This window comes from Nicotiana tabacum, chromosome 22, assembly GCF_000715075.1.
Source record: "Nicotiana tabacum cultivar K326 chromosome 22, ASM71507v2, whole genome shotgun sequence".
NCBI classification, from domain to species: Eukaryota; Viridiplantae; Streptophyta; class Magnoliopsida; order Solanales; family Solanaceae; genus Nicotiana; species Nicotiana tabacum.
The window spans coordinates 140930985-140951515 of record NC_134101.1 but is presented as its reverse complement, the minus strand read 5'-3'; the positions used below and the strand labels follow the sequence as shown (position 1 = coordinate 140951515).

The following is a 20531-nucleotide window of genomic DNA, read 5'->3' as shown; positions in this document are numbered from 1 at the left end:
GGGTGGGGCAGAGTGTGGGGCTGGGGTTAGGGGTAGGTCGGGTAGCAGGGGAGGTAGAGGGGGCAAGGGAGCCTATAGGTTGAGAATCGGGTCATGGAACATAGGTTCACTAACGAGTAAATCCATAGAGTTGGCGAAAATCATGCAGAAGAGGAATATTAATATAGCGTGTGTCCAGGAGACTAGGTGGGTCAGATCGAGGGCGAAAAACGTGGATGGGTATAAGTTGTGGTACTCTGGTGTCCTGAGGGGTAAGAATGGAGTGGGTATCCTAGTAGATAGCCATCTTAGAGAGTCCGTGGTAGAGGTCAGACGGGTGAATGATAGACTAATGACTATTAAGTTGGTGGTGGGTGAGGGTACTTTAAATGTCGTTAGCGCGTACGCACTGCAAGCAGGCTTGGATGAGGATATTAAGAGGCGCTTTTGGGAGGGGTTAGATGAGATTGTTCGTAGTATACCGCCTTCTGAGAGGTTATTCATAGGAGGAGATTTCAATGGTCATATTGGGTCAACTGCAGGTGGGTACACTGAGGTGCATGGCGGCTTTGGTTTCGGAGAGCGGAACGGAGGGGGCATTGCGCTGTTGGACTTTGCCAAGGCTTTCGATCTAGTCATTGCGAACTCGAGTTTTACGAAGCGGTATGAACATTTGGTTACTTACCAAAGTTCGGTGGCGAAGACTCAGATTGACTATCTCATCCTCAGGAGATGCGACATAAGGTTGTGCGAGGACTGCAACGTTATCCCAGGTGAGACCCTCTCAACGCAGCATAGGCTTTTGGTGATGGACATTTGTATTAGGATAAAGAGCAAGAAGAGGTCAGTACAAGGACGCCCCAGGATTAGGTGGGGCGCCTTAACTAAGGATAAAGCTAAGGAGTTGGAAGGAAGATTATCGGCAATGGGAGATTAGAGAAGTAGTGGGGACGCAAACACAATGTGGTCGACGACGGCGGACTGTATAAGAAAGGCGGCGAGAGAGGTGTTAGGGATATCTACGGGCCACAATGGTGGCCACAAAGGAGATTGGTGGTGGAATGCAGTTGTCCAAGGTAAAGTGGAAGCAAAGAAGGCGGCTTACCTGCGGTTAGTAGGGAGCAATAACGAGGAGGAGAAGAGAGAGAACAGTCAAAGGTATAAGGTAGCTAGGAAGGAGGCGAAGATGGCAGTGACGGAGGCTAAGACGACAGCTTTTGCTCGTCTGTATGAGGAACTAAGGAACAAAAGTGGGGAGAAGAAGTTATTTCGACTCGCTAAGGTGAGAGAGAGGACAACTCGGGATCTGGACCAAGTGAGGTGCATAAAAGATGATGACGACAAAGTTTTGATGGGAGATGACCAGATTAAGAGGAGGTGGCAGACCTACTTTCATAAACTTCTAAGTGAAGAAGGGGATCAGGATATTATACTTGGGGAATCGAGGAATGCCGACAGTCACCATGAATTAAGTAATTGTAGGGACATTGAGATCGATGAAGTCATGGAGGCAATGCGTAAGATGAGAAGGGGCAGAGCTACCGGGCCAGACGAAATTCCGGTTGAACTGTGGAGGTGTGTGGGTAGAGCAGGCTTGGAATGACTTACTGCATTGTTTAGTGTTATATTCAAGACTAATAGGATGCCTGAAGAGTGGAGGTGGAGTACAATGGTCCCGTTGTATAAGAACAAAGGTGATGTCCAGAGCTGTAACAACTATATGGGCATCAAATTACTAAGTCATACCATGAAAGTTTGGGAGAGAGTGGTAGAAATGAGAGTGCGAAGGACGGTGTCTATTTCAGACAACCAGTTCGGGTTTATGCCGGGGCGATCTACCACAGAAGCTATCCACCTTATTAGGAGTATGGTGGAACAGTACAGGGATAGGAAGAAGGATCTCCACATGGTGTTTATTGATCTGGAAAAAGCGTACGATAGGGTTCCTAGGGAGGACTTATGGAGCTGCTTAGAGGATAAAGGGGTCCCGATTGACTATATTAGGGTGATTAAAGACATGTATGAGGGATCTAAGACTCGGGTTAGGACAGTAGGAGGCGACTCTGAACACTTTCTAGTTATTACGGGGTTGCACCAAGGGTCTGCGCTCAGCCCATTCCTATTTGCCCTGGTGATGGATGCACTGACTCATCATATTCAAGGGGAGGTGCCATGGTGCATGCTATTTGCTGATGACATTATTCTAATTGATGAGACACGAGGCGACGTCAATGAGAGGCTAGAGATTTGGAGACATGCTCTTGAGTCTAAAGGTTTCAAGTTGAGCAGGACGAAGACGGAATACCTCGAGTGCAAATTTGGAGTTGAGCCGACGGAAGCGGGAGTTGAAGTGAGGCTTGACTCTCAAGTCATTCCCAAGAGGTGTAGTTTCAAGTACCTTGGATCGGTTATTCAGGGGATCGGGGAGATTGACGAGGATGTCACACACCGTATAGGGGTGGGGTGGATGAAGTGGAGGTTAGCGTCGGGAGTCTTGTGTGACAAGAAAGTGCCACCGTTACTAAAAGATAAGTTTTATAGAGCAGTGGTTAGGCCTGCCATGTTATATGGAACTGAATGTTGGCCGGTAAAGAACTCACACATCCAGAAGATGAAAGTAGCAGAGATGAGGATGTTGAGGTGGATGTGCAAGCATATAAGGATGGATAAGATTAGGAATGAAGATATTCGAGAGAAGGTGGGCGTGGCCCCCATGGAGGACAAAATGCGGGAAGTAAGACTCAGATGGTTCGGGCACATTCAGAGGAGGAGCACTGATGCACCAGTGAGGAGGTGTGAGCGACTGACTATAGTGGGCATGCGGAGAGGTAGAGGACGACCTAAGAAGTATTGGGGAGAGGTGATCAGACATGACATGGCGCGACTTAGGATTACTGAGGACATGGCCCTTGACAGAGAATTATGGAGGTCGAGCATTAAGGTTGTAGGTTAGGGGAGAGTTATGAATATTTCTACAGCACAATAGAGTGAGACTAGCCAGTTAGGAGTTAGACTGAGAATGTCATTGGTCGTCTATTGATGCAGGGCTTTACCTGCTAGTTTTACTATACCAGTCATCCATTTCGTATTTCGTATTCTGTATTTCATATCTCTTATTATGCTATTATTTTATTATGCATTTTTATGGTACTAATATATCGGCTCCTGTTGCTTTTTTTGAGCCGAGGGTCTCCTGGAAACAGCCTCTCTACCCTTCGGGGTAGGGGTAAGGTTTGCGTACATATTACCCTCCCCAGACCCCACTTGTGGAATTATACTGGGTTGTTGTTGTTGTTTTATAGTAGCACTTTCTTGAACAGTTTTTGATGACTTTTTGTAGTGTGTTTTTACTTGTCCCTCGGGGGACATCCAATAAAATTGGGACGATAGCGAAGGATGACCGTTAGTGTGCTTATACTTAACTAGGTCATGTTTCTATTGAACAAAGGGTGGCCTAGTAGGCAATGAAGTAGGTGCTAAGCAAGTCAAAAACGAAACTTGGACAATACTAAGAATTTGAGAAGAAAATCTGCCTATTATAAACGACTTACTAAATGGCGTGTGCCTGTGCTTGTTTTCGAAGTTGTCGTTTTCTCTGTTATTTTGATTGTTCAATTTTTTTTTTTTAAATTGTTATTATTTCGCTTGTACTAAGCCTGTATAGGTGCCTCTAAATTGATGTCGTATTCAGAATATAGCTTTCCACTAAAAATACTGTAAAATGGTAAATGTGACTACCTTTGACATTAACAGTGATAGGGAAAACGGTCAAATTTACCTCTACTTTGATATATTGCTCATATCTATCCTTTTTTATATTATAGGGTCACATCTATCCTTACCGCTCACCAAATTTTTATAAAATGCCCCCTACTTAACAAAATGGCACTAGATTAAAAAAGTACCCCCCTTTTAAAATAAAATAAAAACATGTAACCCATGATCGATTAAATCCATCATATAAAAATAACGGACTTAAATTTCTTAGACGTCTTAACATATTTTATTTATTTAGAGAGACCCCGAAAGATGGTGGCAGTAGGATTAGTAAGAAATCATATTTTTGGTTCTTATTAGTTGTTCATGGTGGCATTAGGATGTCATGTTATCATTTTTTTTTTTTTTTTGTGGTTATAATATGGAATTCTTTGTCTAATGTAATGTACACTTGACAGTTGGTTTGTGTGTTGATAAGTGATAACATCTTATATCTATTTATATATATATAAAGCTAGGAATAGAAAATATGATGTGGCACGTCTTATTGCTCAAGGAAGTGGTTTATCTTTTTTCTCCTTTTTAAATCCAAATTCTCTTATCTAGGTAGACATATTATATTTTACCTATTATCATTGAAAGGAATATGAAACTGATGCTTTTGTTAATCTCATTTATTACATCGCATCATTATCTCTCAATGAATAACATACATCAGTTATAAAGAACTTTTCACCTATTGGTTTTCCTCAATTAAACAAATTTCCATGGCTTGATCTGTCTCTATATAATAATCCAATAATGGTTGCTACCTTTGCAAGTTGTAACCTTTAAGTTTCATATTTATGGAGAAAAAAAAAACTACTACAATCTCCTGTAGTGAGCAGAGACTTATCTACAAATATAGGCTCCCTTCCTGTCATAAAACACAACTTCCAAGCAATGGTTCTTCCGGCCAGGTTTGTATTCTTTTATCCTCAGTTCCTGACTAACTTTACATGTTTTTTCAAAATTTCCGGCATTATATTATTTATGACATATTCTTAGATTTTTGTTTTACTGCATGTCGTAGTATTTTGGGATGCTATAATTTTGGAAAATTTAAAGAATTTTGTCACTATCCTCTATTTAATGTATATAGTGTATCTCTTTTTACTTGTGTTCTGCCTTTATATTTTGCTTGACTGTCTTTCGTTTTATTTTTTCCTTTTCGGATTTTGTTCATTTATTTACTTATATGACGAAATTAGTTTATTGGACTTGCAAGACTGTTCCTGAATATGCATATATGCCTTTTTTTAGCGTAGTAAAATTGTTGATAAGAACAAAGTTTCCTCTTGTAATCATTTTATTTTATTTGTATTCCTTTTATGATCTTTAGCTTGGAATCAAGGGGGTTCTAAACTATATAGAAATTTAAGTTTGATGAATCAGTTTGTGTAGTCAATATGTATATTCGTTATTTAGCCTAAAAATATCTATTTGTTGAAAGAAATACTATTCAACTACTTTATGGACTAACTTTTTTCTTATGAAGCAGAAGATGAATGGAGTCAACACAACGTTAAGAGGCTCATTGTACATCTCTTTGGGTTAACCGAAGCATTTCTTCTATTGTGCTACAAAAGAATGTGGTAGTGCAAGAAATTTAAAAGTTTTTTATTACTCTAGGTTCTAGTTCGGAGAAATATATTTTTGTAAAGATTGGAGAAACACATAAACATTATTACACTTATGTAAGATGATGTGTCATTCTTTTAGGCCAAGGATATTGAATTTATCTTTTTTCTCCTTTTTTGCCTTTTTCTCTACTTTGTTATTATCTTATTGTAAGAATAAATGTGATGGTTCGTACCCCTTCCCTTATATATGGTCTTTACACAAAGTAATTAACTCTCGTATAAATTTATTGCATATAAATTACTATATTAATTATTATTAGTTATTGTATATATTAATGGAGAATTGAAAAGCCACCATCAATCTTCAAGTTCATTTTGTTTTCTTTTTCCATTGCTCTTCATGTTCTTTCAAGTTGTTGCACACAATCTAAAATGCTACCCAAGCCTCTGCAGCCTGAAGATATTAGGTTGGCTGATTAAGCCCTTGCATTATCTCTAATTCGGATGATAAATTTGTCATTTCTCAATATGAGTTTGTCTTCTTTTATTACATGTGAAAGATGTTTTTTTGTCCTTCATATTATTTTTTGTTGTTTAGATTTTCTATTCACCAGCAAATTCAGACAATTTTAATAGCGTCATAGTTTCAGACAAATATAATAGCGTCATAGTTAATGTGTATATGCACCTCCGGCCCCTAAAACTTTTGCTTCTTCATATAGCAAGCATATTTGATCAATTTTTCTACACAGACTTTAAATTGGTTTCGTAGTAGCATTAATACTTGCATTACTTTTAAGTTGTGTTACTGGTATATTTATTGTTTCCTATGTATTTGCCTAAAATTCTACGCCATGATTCAGTTCATGTGAGAACATTATTATTTAGAAAGTCTACAAGGTTGATCTTTTGACCATATTCTTCTTAGATATTTTATAAGTATTTTGAATTATAAATTATTATGACTTATAATATTTTTTAATGTATTTTTTCAATATGGAAATTTTACTTTCAATAACTTGAATAATTTGTATCTAATTTCACGATCAATATTAAGAATTTTGCTAAGCAACAGCAGGAAAGAGGAGAAAAAATAGAGTTTAGAGGAGAAAAATGACATAGGGAGAACAAGGTAGGAAAGAAAAAAATAATAGAGGATAGAGAAGTAATGCACCTGACTTTTATGGAATATGAGATTATTTATAGAATTAAAACTTAAGAGGAAGATTAAGGATAAAAAAAGAAGTGAAGAAAAAGAACCTGAAAGAAAGTATTTGAAAAATAATAAAAGATGGGGGAAAATTACATAACGAAAATGCAACTCAATGGATGAACATCGCAACTTGGTTTGGCAATTATTTAATTTATTTATTGTTTGTTTCTTTTCTTTACATTTTTTAGTTTTTTTTTTTAATTTGAGAAGAGAATTTTAGGAAAGCTGAAGTCTCACTATCTGATGAAATTAAAAGAAATCAAATACTCCTATATTTATGTATCCAAAATAAAATTTAAATAAGAAAATAGTATATTAAAAATCAAGTAAACACCCATTATATAGTTTTCTGTTCGAAAAGTACTATAATAAAAGTTGCAATCATTTATGCTCTAATTCTAACGAAAATAATTATATTTGTTATCTCATGAAAATAACTAAATTTCATATCTGTATATACGAAAAACTTAACATATTCTATTTCGACTAAAGTCATAATTAGATTTAGTGATCCTTTCAATAATCGCGCGAAGCGCGTTCAATTTCACTAGTTGGTTAATAAATGTAGTTAGTGTACTTTTATTGTTAAGTTACTCTCCAGCTCAGCTTGTTGATACTTTTTCCATTACTGATGAATTTCTTAGACTGTAGTTTGATATTAAATTGAATCTCCTCTAATTATTTTTAAATTTTTGCTCATTATTCAGTTGTTACTAAGAGCTATGAGTATCCCATCCCATAACTTGGAATTTAACTTTGGTTAGACGATGATTACTCGTTGCCTAAATTCTTAAAACAATATAAGAAAATCAAGGTGCGTGAATACTCATCAACAAAGGCTCACTGTTGGAGGAAGAAACACCTTGGTAGTTGTCTTAAGACTTCAAAGCTGATGCTATAAACATTTAGGTCATGCTGGAAAAAAAAATCATTGTGAACACTCGTACAGTTCAGAATGGTGGAAAGAAACAAATGGAGAAGCCAGGAAAAAAAAGAAATGTGAAAAGGTAGAATTTAATAAACATTCAATAAGGATATTAAAAGAATCGGGACTCAATATAAAAATGAATATATGATTGTCCCTAATTTTTATGTCTTTCACTTTTGGAGATCAACAAGTGACTACCAAGGAAATGGCTAATTTATGAGAAAGAAGCGCAGTAAACAAAAGGGGTTTAACGGGCTATGGGTTTTCTTTTTAAAAAAAGCTAGTCGTTTTTTTGATCTAGTGGCTTTCCGTTAGCTGAAGGGTATTTTAAAAAAAATTGGTTAACGATAATGGTAGATATAGCCACATAGTATAATGGGGAGTAGATGTGAACAATATATCAAAGTAAAGGGATAAATTTGATCATTTTCTCACTCTGTAATGAGTTCCGTTTAAATCAAGGGACGACATCACTGCTTTTAATGTACCATCTAACAAAATAAAAAAAAACATGCATTTCTAAAGGTTTTGAGTCTTGCTAGGGCTATTCTAGCTCTGTCTCTATCTTTTATTCTTCAAAAATACATATTTTTGTTTACCACGAATCTTAAAATTATCTTTTATTAATCTACTTATACAATTGATTACACCCTTAAAAGAAGAAAAGATAGAAAAAAGATGAAGAGACCTAAAACTGTAAGAAACCAAAACTGTGAGGGGGTAAAGTGGTACATACAAAACCAAACGGACTGCGATTGACTAAATTTTGAAATTACTCGATATTCCCCTTCTGGCCCCCACGATAATGGTCAATATATCTAAAACCTCCCTTATCAGGGAGCGATATATAAAAGGCAACAGAAGCTAAAGCTAGTATAGAGCCGAACAACGAAAATGGGAAAGTGTGTTTGAGACTGAAGATTCTTTCCTATGTTTTCTCAAGTTCCAAAAATGTCAAGCGCCATTGATTTCACTCCCAAGAATCTTCCAGGTAAATATGTTTTTTCCATCTTCTTTTTCCCGTTTATGATAAACAATTTGTGCGCATAAGGTGTTTGATGAAATGCTTGTGTTAACAAATGGAGTGGAGGTCTTTTTGATTAGTGTGCCTCTTATTAATGCCCTAGCTATGTCCAAATACTGACCAGTTCACCACCGGGGCGTGTGGTGAATGGTTGAGATCCCTCCACTCTTTAACATCGAGCCTGGGAGTGGAGAACTTATTGGTAGGAGGTTTTACCCTTAGTTGGGCTTACCTGACGCCAATCTGGAATAGTTCCAGATGGTTAAACTTCAAAAAAAAAAAAAAAGGAACGCTAACCGTAACCAGTTTAATTAGGGAAAGTCCTTAGTAGCCACTACAGACAATAACTTTGTTTCAATACAAAACTAGTGGGTTCGGCTATTTGAATCCTCTATATCCATTTTGCTCTAGTTGGACGCTTTCATTCTGATACTCGGTAATAAAGAAAAATTTAGTGCTGTTTACTGTTGAGGCTATTGATAAATAAATGAACAAGAAGTCCTTGTCACGGGTTCCTATGTCAATGCAGTTTACTATTAGCTGCAATTGATTAAGCTAAAGTGGTTCAGCTTCTTTTGAATAATGTAAGAAGTGGTTTAATTTGCATTTTCATGAAATATTTGAAAATGTGAATAACTTTCTGGGTGGCGTGGCGTGTTGGGGGTGTGTGAGGTAGCAAATGTGCAGAATTATTGGCATGTATAGCAAATTATTGGCTCTTCTTGAAGTAAAGTTTTCCTTTAAAACTCCACAAGCTCCTATCTAGTGGAAATTACTTTTTCTTCTGATCTTTTTTAGTTTTTAGATCTTCCAACTTCCCTTGAAGTTCACACATCAGCTTGGTCATCTAAACATAACTGAAGGAAAGCTTTATAGGTGTGCCTGGCCATGCCAAGATCTCTTCCAACCTTATTATCTTTCCACAAGGTGCTAACAGTAGTGTGAACACGTGATTTTTGCCTCACACGAATTACTCCAAAAGAATTCCCAAAATTAGGTCTTTTCTTTAATTATGTGTTATTTTTAGGAATTATTATGCAATTTTCCTGATTGTCTGCGTATGTTTGTGTACATGTTTAATTTTATTAATGCATTAAAAATACAAAAATATAGCATCTGCATTTAGGATTTGATTTTTACATTAATTAATAATTAAGTGTTTTAAAAAAATGAAAATTCACAAAAAATAACATTTTTGTGTTTTTAGTCAAATTGTGTGATTTTCTTTTAATTTAGTATTTAATTATTTATGATAATTATTATTTAGAGTTAATTAATATTCTTAAAGCTAATTTGGGTTTTATAATTTAATTAGGATTTTAGTTTCAATTTTTGAAAGAAAAAGGAAGAAAAGAAAAGAAAAAGAATTAATAAAAGAGAGGAAATCAGATCTGGGCCAAAAAATCCCCAGCAGAGTTGCCAGAGTTGTCACACCTCCTTTTTCCTACACTCCGGAAGGGTATAAGGGAATTTTTCCAATTAAAGGACAATCAAAACGGGATTTATTTATATTAAGATTCAGAGTCGCCACTTGGGAGATTTATGGTGTCCCAAGTCACCGGTGTAATCCCGAATCGAGAAAAAGATTGACTCTGTTTAACAGTCCGCGAACCAGAAATCCGAGTAAGGAATTCTGTTAACCCGGGAGAAGGTGTTAGGTATTCCCGAGTTCCGTGGTTCTAGCACGGTCGCTCAACTGTTATAATTGACCTGTTTATATGATTTTAAACATTTTTGAACCTATGTGCAATTTTAAACTTTTTAACCGCTTTATTTAATTATTTTTCAAGGAAAATTGCAATGTCATTTGAAATATGTCTTGAACCACGTCACATAAATGCACCCGCGATTCGCAACACATTTTATCCGACGTTGAGATTTGGATTTGAGTCACACAAATGCGCATCCGAGTTTGGGAAGGTAAATTATTAAAATAACGCGCCTAAAGCAACTACGCGTTTTTAACTTTGCGAGGACCATGGGAATTTGCTAAATGGCGCGCCTCGAATTCTAAGGATTAAAACAAAATTAATTAAACAAGGGCCATGCGATTGTCATTTTTGTTTGGCATGGCGCACCCCACTTCTAATCTTGAGGAAATTCAAACTAAATGCTTGAGAGCCATGGCTATTTGCATTGCCTAATATGGCACCCCTCCTTTAACTAATTATATTTTTTTTAAAACAAAACTAGTTGAGTAAAGCTAAACAACAAAAAAAACTTTCAACCATTAAAGATCAATCAACTTAAGGGAGGGATTTGCAATCACTAGCATGATTTAAACAAACTGAGATCGTAAACTTCCGGGCTAAACGTGAAGCCCAGAATCAAGAATACCGGAACAAGAGCTTGGCACGACTGGGCCAAGATGACAGCCCAAGTCATTGTCATAGACTTCAGCCATGGTATGGAATTTAATTGCAACGAGACCTTCAGAATTTAGACGCTATTTCACCATTTAAAAGCACTGATTTGAATTGCCAATGAAAGAATAAATCAAGATTTCAAAATAGACTTAACTCACATGCTGAATTCTGACCTCGCATTAACACATTTAAACAATTTCACGATTTCAATTTATCAGAAGAAAAAATATGAAGACCTAGACTGAACTAGAGGTGTTTCCAGCATAAACCAAACATGATCCCCGTTTGAAATCTTTCATGGAACAGAACCATTATACAAGCAGTAAGGGAAAGAGTAAACAGTGAACCCCTGAACTTATAAAAACCACACTTTAAACACGAGAAGACAAAGCTTGGAAACCAAATGAGAATCAGAATACGGGTCAGGGGTGTTGGACCCCAAAATTTGAATTACTGCCTTTCAATCTTGACCAAGCCAAACCAACTTAACTAACCAACTAATAGCTTCAATTCTCAGTTAGTAAACATCTTCAAAGAAGTACAAATAGTCCCAAATTATTTACATTAGAGCAGACTCAATCCAAACCTCACAAGGGCACATGACACTAATGACACAAACGCATATACTTAACAGCTAAACTAGAGAGCATACAAAGAAGGTTAACAGAAGAACATGTAACAATTATCATTTTCTTCAAAACTTGATTGCATGTTTCTGACCCACACTTCACATGTCACTCAAGATCCAAGGACATACCTGGAAATCAAGAAGGAAGCAAGGGAATAAGGAATCAGTAGCAGCAGCAGTAAAATCAGCCCAGAATCAGTAAATTGAAACCATAGGATTAGTTACAAATCTAATAAAACAGTAGTTTCAACACAGCCAGACCCAAATCTTTCCAGAAAAACCAATATCAATCTATCTTTCAACACTAATGAAGTCCATAAACTATTTAGGAATGGAAAATTTTCACTATTCGAGGCAGAAATTTGCAATGGAACAATAGTTTTTAGTATTTTCAACTCTTCGAACTCTCTTTCTATATCTGTTTTTTTTCAATCATAAAATCTCTGTATTTCAGAATGTTCTTCTCTATTTCCAGTAGTTTTTTCAGAATATCTCTTCTATGTATTTCGGAGTACCAGACTGCTCTTCCCCCCTCATGCACTATTTCAATCATATTTGCCTCTTGGTGGGTTGGCATAGGATTCCTGCTAATATTCGGTGCCACGGGAGCTTGTACTTCAATTCTATTGGTATCAATGAGTTCCTGTATCGCACTTTTTAAGTGCCAGCAATTCTCTGTGTCATGACCTGGAGTACCAGAACAATACTCACAACTGATAGTATAGTCAAGATTGGAGGAGGATTTGGCAGTTTGGACTGTATCGGCCTTAGCATATCCAGCTGTTTTAGCCTGTCGAACAGACTAGTGTATGATTCTCCCAACGGAGTAAAAGTTTTCTTTTTCTGCAACCTTTCACCCTTGAATGCTTGACTAGGCCGGAAACTTGGTCCGGGAGTGTTTTGGTAGGCTCGTGGATGTGGGTAAGTATTTTGTGGAACGGGAGCACGCCATTGCGTATGGGCAGGAGGTTGGTTGTATGCTTGTGCATGATGGACGGAAAAATGAGGTTCTGGTGGGGGATCACTCGCAATGGCGTGCTCCCGTTCCACAAAATACTTACCCACATCCACGAGCCTATCAAAACACTCCCGGACCAAGTTTCCGGCCTAGTCAAGCATTCAAGGGTGAAAGGTTGCAGAAAAGAAAACATTTACTCCGTTGGGAGAATCATACACTAGTCTGTTCCACAGGCTAAAACAGCTGGATATGCTAGGGCCGATACAGTCCAAACTGCCAAATCCTCCTCCAAAAAATCTTGACTATACTATCAGCTGTGAGTATTGTTCTAGTACTCCAGGTCATGACACAGAGAATTGCTGGCACTTAAAAAGTGCGATACAGGAACTCATTGATACCAATAGAATTGAAATTCAAGCTCCCGTGGCACCGAATATTAGCAGGAATCCTATGCCAACCCACCAATGCCTATTTAAAGGTTGAACTTGAGAGGTTTTAGGGGGGGAAGAACAGTCTGGTACTCTGAAATACATAGAAGAGATATTCTAAAAAAAACTACTGGAAATAGAGAAGAACATTCTGAAATACAGAGATTTTATGATTGAAAAAAACAGATATAGAAAGAGAGTTCGAAGAGTTGAAAATACTAAAAACTACTGTACCATTGCAAATTTCTGCCTTGAATAGTGAAAATTTTCCATTCCTAAATAGTTTTTGGACTTCATTAGTGTTGAAAGATAGATTGATATTGGTTTTTCTGGAAAGATTTGGGTCTGGCTGTGTTGAAACTACTGTTTTATTAGATTTGTAACTAATCCTATGGTTTCAATTTACTGATTCTGGGCTGATTTTACTGCTGCTGCTACTGATTCCTTATTCCCTTGCTTCCTTCTTGATTTCCAGGTATGACCTTGGATCTTGAGTGACATGTGAAGTGTGGGTCAAAAACATGTAATCAAGCTTTGAAGAAAATGATAATTGTTACATGTTCTTCTGTTAATCTTCTTCGTATGCTCTCTAGTTTAGCTGTTAAGTATATGCGTTTGTGTCATTAGTGCTATGTGCCCTTGTGAGGTTTGGATTGAGTCTGCTCTAATGTAAATAATTTGGGACTATTTGTACTTCTTTGAAGATATTTACTAACTGAGAATTGAAGCTATTAGTTGGTTAGTTAAGTTGGTTTGGCTTGGTCAAGATTGAAAGGCAGTAATTCAAATTTTGGGGTCCAACACCCCTGACCTGTATTCTGTTTCTCATTTGGTTTCCAAGCTTTATCTTCTCATGTTTAAAGTGTGGTTTTTATAAGTTCAGGGGTTCACTGTTCACTCTTTCCCTTACTGCTTGTATAATGGTTCTGTTCCATGAAAGATTTCAAACGGAGATCATGTTTGGTTTATGCTGGAAACACCTCTAGTTCAGTCTAGGTCTTCACATTTTTTCTTATGATAAATTGAAATCGTGAAATTGTTTAAATGTGTTAATGCGAGGTCAGAATTCAGCATGTGAGTTAAGTCTATTTTGAAGTCTTGATTTATTCTTTCATTGGCAATTCAAATCAGTGCTTTTAAATGGTGAAATAGTGTCTAAATTCTGAAGGTCTCGTTGCAATTAAATTCCATACCATGGCTGAAGTCTATGACAATGACTTGGGCTGCCATCTTGGCCCAGTCGTGCCAAGCTCTTGTTTCGGTATTCTTGATTCTGGGCTTCACGTTGCTGCCATCTTGGCCCAGTCGTGCCAAGCTCTTGTTTCGGTATTCTTGATTCTGGGCTTCACGTTGTAGCCCAGAAGTTTACGATCTCAGTTTGTTTAGATTATCCTAGTGATTGCAAATCCCTCCCCTTAAGTTGATTGATCTTTAACGGTTGAAAGTTTTTTTTGTTGCTTAGCTTTACTCAACTAGTTTTGTTTTAAAAAAAATATAATTAGTTAAAGGAGGGGTGCCATATTAGGCAATGCAAATAGCCATGGCTCTCAAGCATTTAGTTTGAATTTCCTCAAGATTAGAAGTGGGGTGCGCCATGCCAAACAAAAATGACAATCGCATGACCCTTGTTTAATTAATTTTGTTTTAATCCTTAGAATTCGAGGCGCGCCATTTAGCATATTCCCATGGCCCTCGCAAAGTTAAAAAACGCGTAGTTGCTTTAGGCGCGTTATTTTAATAATTTACCTTCCTAAACTCGGGTGGGCATTTATGTGACCCAAATCCAAATCTCAACGTCGGATAAAATGTGTTGCGAATCGCGGGTGCATTTATGTGACGTGGTTCAAGACATTTTAAATGACGTTGCAATTTTCCTTGAAAAATAATTAAATAAAGCGGTTAAAAAGTTTAAAATTGCACATAGGTTCAAAAATGTTTAAAATCATATAAACAGGCCAATTATAACAGTTGAGCGACCGTGCTAGAACTACGGAACTCGGGAATGCCTAACACCTTCTCTCGGTTTAACAGAATTCCTTACTCGGATTTCTGGTTCGCGGACTGTTAAACAGAGTCAATCTTTTCCTCGATTCGGGATTCCACCGGTGACTTGGGACACCATAAATCTCCCAAGTGGCGACTCTGAATCTTAATATAAATAAATCACGTTTCGATTGTACTTTAATTGGAAAAACTCCCTTATACCCTTCCGGGGTGTAGGAAAAAGGAGGTGTGACAAGTAGCACAGATGTTCTCTTGTTCACAATATATTTCTTTATGCCCCATTTTTGTTGCCTTTCTGCTCTTTCTGGAACTCTTTGCCCCTCTCACTTTAGTGTATGAATTATATTCATCGTGGGTATCAAGATGATGACTTCAGGGTTATTTTCATTGCAATCGTCATTGCCATTATTTTTGCTACTACTGATTCTGTTAGTCAACAACAGTAAATATCATTTAAAATGTAAATGCTTCTTATGGAAATAGAATTAAAGACCTTTTCAATGCTTATTGATAGCTGTTGGACATTTATATGTAAAATGTAAAGCATATGAACGAATCTGATATAACGTTGTACAGTTATCCCAAAGAATGCTCTTTAAACGGTAAATGAAAACTCTTGGAAAAAGATGTGAAATAAAGTATCTGTTCTGAGATTATGTATCTTATTTCCTATGCAGCTATGATTCTTTTCTTAGTCACCCTTCCATATGAAGGGCAAGAAAAGTTATAAATTTCTGCCAATGTGAATACATCTGCCATGACCTACAACATGCTGATTATTCCGTCAACAAAAAAATATAGCTATTTTTGAAACATCCTGTAATGCATAATCTGAGTCCTTAACTCAAAAAACAAAAATCTGTGTCTTTCTTATCCATAAAGTCCTATATAAAGACTTATAAGATATATGCTATTATTGTTCTATTTCAGGGTTTGGTTCCCCAGAAGGTAGTTGTCTTCCCTGCTCAGGACTATCAGGGAGAGCAGTCACCTCTTGGGGTGAATATAAGCAGTCCTCGAAGGTTAAGATTTTAAATTTGAAATCTCCTTACAAGAGTACACCTTTTATATGTAATGCTAGCTTCAGCAATCATAAAAGAAATCCAGATTTTTCGAGGCAAAACAAGTTTTCCAGGGGCAGGAACAGGCAAAATGAAGAGAGAGACAGTTATGATAATTTAGAAGAATCTGAAATGCTATCTTCACGAAATGGACCACTGCTTACTGCATCAAACACTTCAAAATTCCAAGCTACAGCCACTCCAGGTCCAAGGGAAAGGGAGATTGTTGAACTATTCAGAAAGGTGCAGGCTCAGCTCCGGGAAAGAGCTGCAATCAAAGAGGAGAAAAAATCTGAAGAGTTGCAAGGAAAGGGTAAAGAGAGTGAAACTGTTGATTCCCTTCTCAAGCTTTTAAGAAAACACTCAGTTCAGAAAGGGAAGAAAACCAACAGCAGTAGAAGCAGCAACTTTGTCCTTGACCAGCCAGATCAGAGCAATGTATTCTCTGAAGAGAGAGCTGGCAATAGCACTGAACTAAATAGCAATGTGAACCATGTGGCACAAGATAGTGGGACCCCAGTTGTTAACCGGCCGAAGTCAAACTTCCGACGTAGATCTCCAGTTTCCCGAACCAAATTTCAGCCTGTTTATCACGAGGGAGGTTCGGATAACCTTGTTGCCTCTACTGCTACAGATAAGACAGAAAAGGACATACATCTGGACCCTGAACTTGGCCGAATTCCCAAAAATAAGGTTGATTCTAGTGCTCATTCTGACAGAGAGCCGATTTTCTCAGACGAAGATGTGTTTGATGAGATGGCTGACGATGATGCTGCCAAAATGTTTGAAAATGTTGATGCTAATGATGATGAAGAACAACATCAGGTTGGTGAGGAATTAGCTGAAATGAAGCTGACTGAACTGCGAGCTATTGCAAAGTCTCGTGGGTTGAAGGGATACTCAAAACTGAAAAAAGTAGAGCTCATTGAGTTACTAAGTGCTGATCAAGTCTGATCTTTTTGTTTCACAAGTGATGATAGATTGTAGAATGTTCTTGCACATTAGTCTTTTAATTTCTACATTTTGTTTGTCTTACACAGTACTCTTTCTCTTGATGATGGTTTCTGTAGTCAGATTGGACAATTTTGTATACATCTATGTAACAGTTTCTGCATTCAATACATGTTTGACTAGTTTCTTATACTTTTTGTGTCATATCACTTGGCAGATTCACCATTCCCGTCGGTGTATTCTGACTCTCTGGTAACTGTTAAACTAGCCTATCTTAGATGCTTTTGACTTCAGCAAAGTCGGTTGCCTAAATTGGAGAGACGTTCTGGGCCTCTGGGATGTGCAGTTGTCCTGGTAATTTATCTCAATTTTGATGCATAATTATTCCATCATCAATGTCGAAATCTGCTATAGCAAGATTCAACTCGTCGTAAAAATGTGTTGTTAAGGTTACTAGTGCTATCTTTAGTATACCACCTTGCTGGATCAACAAGAGAGTAAATCGGGTCATGACTTGTGGAGTAGTATTCGTTCTCATCTTCTACCCTTTTCTTTTTCATCCACTTCCTCTTTCCAACCATTCTTTCCTCAATCACGTGTCATCTTTGGTGACTATTGCTCAACATTTTAATAGTAGTATTCATTTTCTGGTATCAGAATGGAGTCAATAGTTGTTTGGGTCTAAGGACATGCTTAGAAGTTTCTTATGTCAAGTAGACCTTGTTCCCTACCAAATGAAGTGATAGATCTTCGTCCACTGACATCCAGAGATGGTTTTCTACCAATCATTGTATAGTACTTGTTACTTAAAAAAGAAAAAGAAGGCGCTGGAAAGATAACTGCAGTTCCTCTGTTGATGTTCTCCCAAGTTCTAGCACTCCCTCTTGTCTCATTTTGCTCGACCTGGCTTGGGTTTCACAATGTTTGTGCAGAAATGTTTGAATAGAAGTAACGGAAAAGGGTTCAAAATACCCCTAAACTATTGAAAAAGATTTTAAAATACCCTTCATCCACCTATTGGGCTAAAAATATCCCTCCATCCACCTTTTTGGTTCACTTATACCCTTTGACCGTTAGGTCAATGCTGAATTAAAAATAATTACTTAAAAAATAATTTTGTTTTTTTAAACTAATGCACCAGTAGTCCACTAATTTAGTAAAGTCTTCTTCTTTTTTTTTTTTCAGTTTTTATAAAAACAATTCAGTTTTTACAACAAAAAAAAAATTTCATCTGATTTTTTTTTGTAAAAACAGAAAAAAATTGTTTTTAACAAAAATATTTTGGTTTTTTAAAAACTGAAAAAATATTTTCGTTTCCAGTTTTTTCAGTTTTTAAAAAAACAAAAATATTTTGTTAAAAAACTAAAATATTTTTTTCAATTTTTTCAATTTTTTTCCAGTTTTTACAAATTTGTTTTTCCAGTTTTTACAAAAAAAGTGTTTTAAAAAAACTGAAAAAAAAATATTTTTCAAAAATGAAAATATTTTGTTGAATTTTTTTTTTCTGTTTTTACAAAAAAAATGCTTTAAAAAAAACTGAAAAAAATTAATCTTTTGTAAAAACTGAAAAAAAGAAGAAGAAGACTTTACTAAATTAGTGGACTATTGGTGCATTAGTTTAAAAAAAACGAAAATATTTTGCAATTTTTTTTGAAAGTAATTATTTTTAATTCAACATTGACCTAACGGTCAAGGAGCATAAGTGAACCAAAAAGATGGATGAAGGGGTATTTTTAACCCAATAGGTGGATGAAGAGTATTTTTAAACCTTTTCCAATAGTTTAGGGGTATTTTGAACTCTTTTAATTGCATCGAGTTCATAAATGAAAATTTAAAATGACAACGTAAATTGTGAATATATAGAAAAGCTGTTTTACATACTCTTTTACTTCGGGGATTTGATGATACTATATAATAGCATTTCAGGGCTTGCTTCCCTGCTTACCAAAAATATCCTAATTTCATTGCCACCATCTTTGACTGAAACTGCTGCATGAGAAGCAGTAGAAATATATCCAAATAAATGCTCTATCATTTTGACCCCAGTTAATTATTCATTTGAAATATGAATCCACACTAAGAGGTACAAGGTGACCCTTGGTCAAATTCACCCCTCCTTCTGGAAGATAGTAATTCTCCTCAACTTCTTTGTAAGTAAAATCAATAAGTGTCCTTTCACCATCGACCACCTCATGCGTCTGTATAGTCCCCGACTCTATCGAGGGGATTAATCAAGCTTGCCCATCAGGCCTCTAAGGCCCCATTCTCGAGCATAGACGAGGATCGAGACGGAGGCTGGTTGGGTTGATTTGTTCGAGTGAAGACCTCGGACTTAATCCCGGCTAAGAATATGTCATTTTCCGAGAAATGGAACATGAAATTTTGCCTTTAAAATTTTGTTTACTGCTTTTCCTTTTTCCTTCCTTCTTATCGATGTTTCGTGGTGCAGTTGTTGCTCGGATGCCGGATGCAGTTCCCCGACTCAAGGAGTGGGTCGAGGGCATTTTATCAGAGAAGCCCTATTGGCCTATTCCGAGCTCGCGTGGCGCGAACTTTCAAAGGGCCGGTGGGAGGCCCGTTCTCATGGTAAGACTCTTTCCTAAAACAGACATCACTTGGGTTTCAGTTCAATCTTACTCATCTCTTTTCCTTTGTAGGCCTTGGGAAGGGTTTTGCAATGAGGCCCCGTCCGGAGATGAAGACGTCCTCCCCCAATCACCTGCTCCGAAGCAGGCTAAAGAGAAGAAAAGAAAAGGGATTCCGAGTTCCCCGAACTCGGAAAAGCAGAAACCGAGATGGCAGATTGGCAATGCTGCAGTTGATAGTTTGGCCCCTTTTAGCTCTGCCAGTTCCAGAAGAGGTTTTTGATGCTGGAGCAATTAATTCATTATACATATATCCACCCTTAGATCTTAGCCCATTGTACTTGCTTAATCTTACTTTGTTAAGAAAAGAACTTTGACCTTAACTACCTCAAAAACTAACTCACGTGATGAAAATTGCTAACGATTATACAAGGGGATAACATCCTATTCTTTTAACCAATTTGGGACGGTTTACAGTTTACACCCTTTTTGTACCTCTATAATTAAAGTGTGGATAGCATAGTATGGAGCCTAACATCGGGTAAAATAAGAATTAGGATGAAAGACTGATACCATGTGTCCATGTCAATAAAAAAGAATGCAAATTGGGCTTAACTTAACCCTCAAACTAGATCATGAGGTGATAGTTGCTTAAGATCATATAACGAAATAACAATCTTAGTGCAACAACCAAAAGGAAAATATACGTAAATTTACATTATGAATGTGTTAGGCATAGAGAAAAATATTTTCTTGAAAATCTTTTTCAATATTTCCATTTTTGATTGACTTAATTAAATATTTAAAAAATATTTTTAAGCACAACATTTTCCATTCCTCTAACTTCGTGAGAGAAGTCATTTTCCGAAACTCTTCCATGTCATTTTCAAGTGACGCTTTCCACCCTCCCGCTCCACCCAAACTCACTCCCACTCCTACCCATCGTATTATATTAATGACAAGTATGCTCTTGAAATACCCCTTCGTTCACTTTTACTTATCCAATATGGACTTTGTACACCCTTTAAAAATAATAAATGAAGTGCATAATTTACCATGATACCCAT

The 20531-nt window shown here is 36.8% G+C and overlaps 1 protein-coding gene and 1 long non-coding RNA gene across 2 annotated transcripts; both read left to right on the top strand.

Annotated features, from left to right (window-relative positions):
* The first annotated feature begins 8291 nt into the window (after positions 1-8291).
* Positions 8292-17071, top strand: LOC107809466 (rho-N domain-containing protein 1, chloroplastic-like). Its single transcript, XM_075244432.1, has 2 exons — positions 8292-8450; positions 15798-17071. The coding sequence occupies exons 1-2, from the start codon at positions 8390-8392 to the stop codon at positions 16880-16882; spliced, it is 1146 nt and encodes a 381-aa protein (XP_075100533.1). The 5' UTR covers positions 8292-8389; the 3' UTR covers positions 16883-17071.
* A 1623-nt stretch (positions 17072-18694) lies between these two features.
* On the top strand, positions 18695-19888 carry LOC107809467 (uncharacterized). The gene is made up of 3 exons (XR_012705437.1): positions 18695-19029; positions 19329-19465; positions 19537-19888. It is a non-coding gene; the product is annotated as an uncharacterized LOC107809467 (long non-coding RNA).
* Positions 19889-20531: the final 643 nt, after the last annotated feature.

Bases quoted from the DNA above. Each gene is read 5' to 3' on its own strand.
- LOC107809466 (XM_075244432.1), top strand. From the start codon at position 8,390: ATGTTTTCTCAAGTTCCAAAAATGTCAAGCGCCATTGATTTCACTCCC. The intron at 8,451-15,797 runs GTAAATATGTTT...GTTCTATTTCAG, and splicing joins CACTCCCAAGAATCTTCCAG to GGTTTGGTTCCCCAGAAGGT.